Source organism: Mandrillus leucophaeus, unplaced genomic scaffold (assembly GCF_000951045.1).
Source record: "Mandrillus leucophaeus isolate KB7577 unplaced genomic scaffold, Mleu.le_1.0 Scaffold280, whole genome shotgun sequence".
NCBI lineage: Eukaryota > Metazoa > Chordata > Mammalia > Primates > Cercopithecidae > Mandrillus > Mandrillus leucophaeus.
Window position 1 is genome coordinate 226,684 of NW_012102921.1, and position 6,676 is coordinate 233,359.

The 6,676-nt window shown below is 50.9% G+C and overlaps 1 protein-coding gene across 1 annotated transcript in view; it reads right to left on the reverse strand.

The window, feature by feature from the left end:
- CUX1 (cut-like homeobox 1) overlaps window positions 1-6,676 on the reverse strand; it is a 378,329-nt gene that overhangs the window by 99,249 nt on the left and 272,404 nt on the right. The window contains exon 9 of the mRNA XM_011985213.1: window positions 6,055-6,103. Within this exon, the coding sequence (XP_011840603.1) occupies window positions 6,055-6,103 (49 nt within the window). The remainder of the gene's footprint in view (window positions 1-6,054; window positions 6,104-6,676) is intronic.

The following is a 6,676-nucleotide window of genomic DNA, read 5'->3' on the forward strand; positions in this document are numbered from 1 at the left end:
GGAGAGTGCAGTGAGCTCACACCACTGCACTCCAGCCTGGGTCACAGGGCAAGCAAGGGCAATCCAAAAAAAAAAGTTTTCCTCTAACCTCAGTGCCCCTGATTGGGATGTGAATATGGGATGCAGACAGCTACGTCCAGGCCTCTAAAGTCTGAACAATTTGACTCATAAAACATGGTGAGGCACCATGGGAAGGACACAGAGAGGGATGGGCTTGCAGAGGATAAAGACAGGGCCTTGGGCCAGCTGCAGCCTGGCGGGGCGGAGGTGTTGGGAGAGGACTGGGGCGACTGGCGTGAAACACAGCCCCAGACCTGTGGAGAGATGACTGTGGTTAGGAATCTCTTGGGAGGCTCATTTTCTTCTCCCTCTGGAACCAACAAGAGGGAACCCTCACCGTCTCCCCTTTAAGGGCAGACTCCTTTCCACATCCCCCCAGTTTATACTTTCAGAGTGTGGCCTTTGAAGTCCCTGGTTTTATATGGGTTGGGGCGGGGGAGTCTCTGATCCAATCTTCCACCCCTTTCTTGGCTCCAGGTTTTGTCTCTTGTTCTCTGCTTGCATGGCCATTAAAATTCAGGCTTGAGGACACCAGAGATGAGCAAGTCCCCTGAGGAACAAAGCAGCCCCAGAGCCTACGATGGGCCTGCTTCCCCACCCCCAGCAATCACAGTGAAGTCTCGACTCTCAGAGGTAACCCCACGTCCGTGACTTTGCAGGAAGGAGGCCAGGAACGTCTACCACGGCTGGAGACCGGATGCCGACCACCACGTGTCCCACGCTGATGCTGCACCAGTGGCCAAGGCCTCCATGGAGACCCACTCTCCATAGTGAGGTTCAGCTGTGGTTTCGAACCCCTAACCTCAACCTGGAGGGTCCTCCACTAGGGCAGTCTTGTGACATAAACACCAGGCAGGTGAACAGGAGGAGGGCAGCTCACTTCAATGACTCCCTCCCAGCCCCACTGTGGGCTAGGAGAACGTGCCACTGCACTCCAGCCTGGGCATTAAAGCCCATATTCATTCAGTACATCTTTTTGAGCACTGACTCTGAGCAGGCCTCATAGATACTAAAATGCTGGTTTCAAAGCCGGGCTCAGTGGCTCATGCCTGTAATCCCAGTACTTTGGTAGGCCAAGGGGAGAGGATCGCTTGAGCCCGGGAGTTTAAGACCAAGGCCCACCAGCAACTCAGATCACCACTACTCAGAAAGGAGGCCCTCGAGGGGCAGTGGGTGGGCCGCTGTTTTTCACCGCAAAAAAGCCGTGAATTGCTAAAACCCGGGGACGGGGTTTCACACACAGTTTGAAGCGCAAAGCTGTGGCTTCTTATTTACCTCGGGACGGGGTTTCACACACAGCTTGAAGTGTAAAGCTGTGGCTTCTTATTTACCATGATATCTCAAGAGTTCTGAACCTTTACTGTCACCAATTGGGACAGTAAGTATTTATGCCAGTGCCCTGATGTTCAACAAACAGGTGTGAATGAGGCTCCGACGTAATTGACAGGTGCCAACTGCTCTACCACTTCTCTGTAACAGGAGCACAGTGCTTTAGCAATAAAAGAGCGCTTCAGGTCTCAGTAGAACATTCTAACTACATGCCTAGGGAAAACGAATGTTGTATGCCAGTGAGCTAGTAAATTGCTCCTCCTGGGGGTTTCCTGATGGGAAAGGCGTTGGTCCAGATGCCTGCCGCCTGCACCAGTGTGGGACCGTGTCTGCGCCCTCCTCTTACTGCCCAGCCCACCTCCAGCTCACCTCCGCAGGGACGGCCTCGGGTCAGGCCCATGCCATCTCTCCCCTTACTGCCACGCTAGCTTCCCACTGCTCTCCCGGCTTCTGGTCTTTCCACTCCCATCTGTTCTCCAAGGTACAGCCAGAGAGATCCTTCTAGAACTCAAACCTGATGTCTCAATCCTGCCTACAATTCTGCAGTGCTCCCAGGATTAATCCTTCACACTGGGACCCTCCTGCAGGCCTGGCCAGGTCCCCTCCTACCAGCCCACTCTCCGACCCGCATCTCTGGTGTTGGTTTTTGAACTCCTGGGCCCAAGAGATCCTCCCACCTCAGCCTCCTGGGTTAGCTGGGACTACAGGTGTGCACTACCACACCTGGCTAGTTTTTTTTTTTTTAACTTTTTGTAGAGATGGGGGTCTCACTATGTTGCCCAGGCTGGTCTCAAACTGGCTCAAGCGAGCTCCTGCCTCGGTCTCTCCAAGTGCTGGTACTATAGGTGCCGCCACCACCATGCCCAGCTCTGGGCAGCTTTTCTCCTAGTTGATGGCCCAGGCCAACGTCCCCTTCTCTGGCTTTCCTTTAACCTTCCACTTCTTGTCCTGCTGAAAATATTCTCTCGATATTCCAGGGCTTGCATCTTTCCTCTCTGAATGCTTCTCATGTCACGAACTCCTAGACTTCACGGTCAAAAGGCACCCTTTGAGCCTTCTTGTTCAATCCCTCCTTCGGTCCACTCTGTGGCTGATTCCCCATCTCATGCTCTCCGGGAGGGCTGGCGAATCTGCTTGCATAGCTCTGGTGACAGGGAGCTCACTCTCTCCAGAGCAAGCATCTTTCAGCGTGGTACCTCTGGAGAGCCAGACTGAGGAGGACCACCGTTGGGAATAAGCTTCCTGGCTGGGCATGGTGGCTCACACCTGGAATCCCAGAACTTTGGGAGGCGGAGGTGGGTGGATCGTTTGAGCCCAGGAGTTCAAGAGCAGCCTGGGCAAACATTGCAAAACCCTGTCTCTACTAAGAACAATAATTAGCTGGACGTGGTGGCATGTACCTGCAATCTCAGCAGTTTGGGAGGCTGAGGTGGGCAGATCGCTTGAACCTAGGAATTCGAGACCAGCCTGGGCAACATGGCAAAACTCCACCTCTACTAAAAATAAGAAAATTAGCCGTGCGTGGTGGCGTATGCCTGTAGTCCCAGCTACTGGGGAGGCTCAGGCAGGAGAATCGTTTGAACCCAGGACGGGGAGGTTGCAGTGAGCTGAGATGGTGCCACTGTGTTCCAGCCTGGGTAACAGAGCAAGACTGTCTCAAAAACAAAAATAAAGAAGTTTCCTCCCACCAGCCTCTATGCTTGGTTGGGGTCTACAGGGGTCTCTCAGAAAAGGCGTGGCTCCGTCCCCTGGCCTTTCTTTCTTTCTGGTCGGCCCTTGAGAGCTCCAAGGACAGAACCTACAAATACCCCACAACCCTTCCCTCTTCTCATCTTTTCGTGTCCCAGATTCCTGAAATTAATCCTCTTGCTCGTTGTCCAGTGGTGCTGCTGTCTTTCCCTGCTACCCCAAGATGAGGAACGTCTCCGAACCCCATAGTTCCTTTTGTGTTAGAGCCCCTCCCTGTCCTGGCCATGGAGCTGTCTCTGAACAAACTCCAAGGAGCTGTTTTCTTTACAGTGTGGCTTCCAGTCTAAAATGGAATTTCCAGCCGGGCGCGGTGGCTCACGCCTGAAACCACAGCACTTTGGGAGGCCAAGGCGGGCAGATCACCTGAGGTCAGGAGTTCGAGACTAGTCTGACCAACACGGTGAAACCCTGTCTCTACTAAAAATACAAAAATTAGCTGGGCGTGGTGGTGGACACCTATAATCCCAGCTACTCGGGAGGCTGAGGCAGGAGAATTGCTTGAACCCGGGAGGCGGAAGATGCAGTGAGCTGAGATTGTACCATTGTACTCCAGCCTAGATGACAAGAGTAAAATTCCGTTTCAAAGAAGAAAAATAAATAAATTTAAAAAACGGAATTTCCCAGGCATGGACTCATTGCTGCCAGTGAGCAGAATCACCACCTTCTTCATTCTAGAAACTGTATTTCTATTAATGCAGCCATATCAGGCTATTAATTCTGGCTGAGTTGTTGGCGAGAACTCGCCTCTACCACTTACCACCCTTTCCTGAAGGCATGACTTTACAATTCCCCCAAAACCTGTGTTTCTTCAGCAGCTACAGAACTAACATTTATTTAGGCATCTTTTTCTTTTTTTTTTTTTGAGATAGGATCTCACTCTGTCACCTAGGCTGGGGTGCAGTGGTGCAATCATAGCTCACTGCAACCTCTACCTCCTGGACTCAAGTGATCCTCCTGCTTCAGCCTCCTGAGTGGCTGGGACTACAGGCACACTGCCATACCCAGTTAACTTCTGTATTTTTTATGGAAATGGGGTCTTGTTAAATTGCCCAGGCTGGTCTCAAACTCCTGACCTCAAGTGATCTGCCTGCCTCGGTCTTCCCAAGTGTTGGGATTACAGGTGTGAGCTACTGCGCCTGGCAACCATCTACTTTTTATTCTGGCATTTTACCTCTAATCCTCAAAACAACCTTGCAAAGGAAGCATTAGCTAAATTCCCTTCCTTTCTTTCAAAAATTTTTAATATATTTTAAATCATGGTAAAATACACAAAGCATAAAATGTACCATCTTAACCATTAGCATCCTTTTCAGTAGCGTCAAGGATGTTTACGTGGTTGTGCAATTAATCTCCAGAATTTTTTCATCTTGCAAAACCAAAACTTTGTACCCATTTAACAACAACTTCGTATTTCCCTCCTCCCCTCATCCCTGGCAGTCACCGTGGAACTTTCTGTTTCTCTAAAGCTGGCTCCTCCTGAGACTTCATAGAGGCGGAATCATTCCGTCTTTGTCTTTTTTTGTGACTGGCGTATTTCCCCTGGCATAATGGCCTCAAGGTTCATTTTTCTTTTGATTTTTTAATGACCAAGAAATTTAAGAGATTAAGAGACCCGTCAAGGCCACACAGGAAATACCAAGTTAATAACTGAACCCATGTCGTTCTGGAGTCAGCACCTGTCCCTACGGTCCTGTCTGGTGTCTCCTAAGACTGGGGTTCACCGAGTGGCTTTGGCACCTTGAGAAGTACGTTTGCTTTGCCAAACTTCTTAGGTACCTGGGACTGTCTCTCAGACCACAGAGAGCCTGTTCCAGACAGTGCACTGATATTCACAGGATAAGGCTCTCCCGTTTAACAAACCAGGCTCTCCTGTTGGGTACATTAGATTGTCCAAAAGAGCCATCTAAAGGCAAGGTATGCCCAGGACTGGCCTTGAGCGGAGAGGGGGAGTCGGTGGACACTTGAGAAATAGGAATAGCGATCTGTGATGAAGGTAACTCCTTCCCGTAACTGCTTTTTTTTTGAGACAGATTCTTGCTCTCTTGCCCAGGCTGGAGTGTGGTGGTGTGATCGGCTCACTGATTCTCCTGCCTCAGCCTCCTGAACAGTTGGGACGACAGGTGCATGTCATTGCACCCGGCTAATTTTTGTATTTTTATCAGAGACGGGGCTTCACCATGCTGGCCAGGCTGGCCTCGAACTCCTGACCTCAAGTGATCCACCCACCTCAGCCTCCCAAACTGCTGGGATTGCAGGCGTGAGCCTGGCTGGGGGATCACTTTCTTTTCAGAGCAACAGCAGCACTGGCTAAAGCAAAACGTTTTCCTGTTCTGTGGGGTCCTTGTGGGAGGAAGGGGTTTGGGGACGGCTGAATTTTCCAGGCAGCAGAGTGTTTAGAACCACCCAACACCACGTACCTAATTATGTGCCAGACACTGTGCTGGGTACTTGCCACAAGGCCTCTCTGAGAACCAAGTGTCAGCCAAAAGGGGGCCGTCGGCTGATAGCCCTCGTTGGAGCAAGTGGCTGTGACCCATGAGAACGTGGTGGTAAGGAACTCTCCTAGGATAACACCATGGTAAGATGTCTACGCTGTCACGGATGCCACAGCTACACAGACGGGTGTTTAGAGACGGAGTAAGGAAAAGGAGACAGTTACCACTTTGGAGGGGATGTTCACCATGGGATGTCTGAGATGCTGGAACCACATCAAAGACTTTGCCAAGGAAATGGTTCCTGGGACTTTTTATGTCTTTTCCTACTTCTCACGACATCAGAAGCAGCATCAACATTGAAAGCTGTCAGTAAAAAATGGAAGGATAACCGGCCTTCTAACTTCGGGTGACACACCTTCCAAGATGCCAGAAACGGGCCCGCTAGTGTGGGTTTTAGGACTAAAAGCGTCCAGGGTCCTACCTGGTTTGCCCTTTCAAGGTCCGTCATGATCATTTCAATCTCGTCGGCCCTAGGAGGGTGAGAGGGAGAGAGCAGGTTAGTCACAAGGAGACCGGCTCAGTGGGTGACTGAAGGGACAGCTTCCTAGCTCAGGGCTCGGGAAGGGCTATGTGGAACCATGAGTCAATGCTGTCCAGCAGGAGGAGGTGGGCTCGCACTGGGGGAAGAGATGTGCTTGCTGATGCTATGCACTCTTTTGATAATCACGTGTCTGGTGCACATGGGCTGCCTGCCTTTGATGGAGTCCCAATCTCACTGGGGAGACAAACCCATAAAAATATAAAATCCACCTTGTCCTCTCAAGGGTTCAAAAAGAGCTCTGAGAAGAGTGCTCTGAAAAACAGAGAGGGAGAAATAAATTCTCTTTGTGGGAGGGAATCAAGGAAGGGTGCAGAGGAGGTGACAGGTAAGTGGGGTTTTGAAGGATGAGTAGAAGTTTGCCAGGCTGGGGGTGAGAGGAGGAGCCGGGGAAAGGCTACTTTAGGAAAAGGCACTTGGCAATGAAAGCCTCACCAGGAATGAGGAAACCAGGAGAAGGTGGTCAACTGGAGATAAGGAGGGCAGGTGAGGATGGAGACACAGG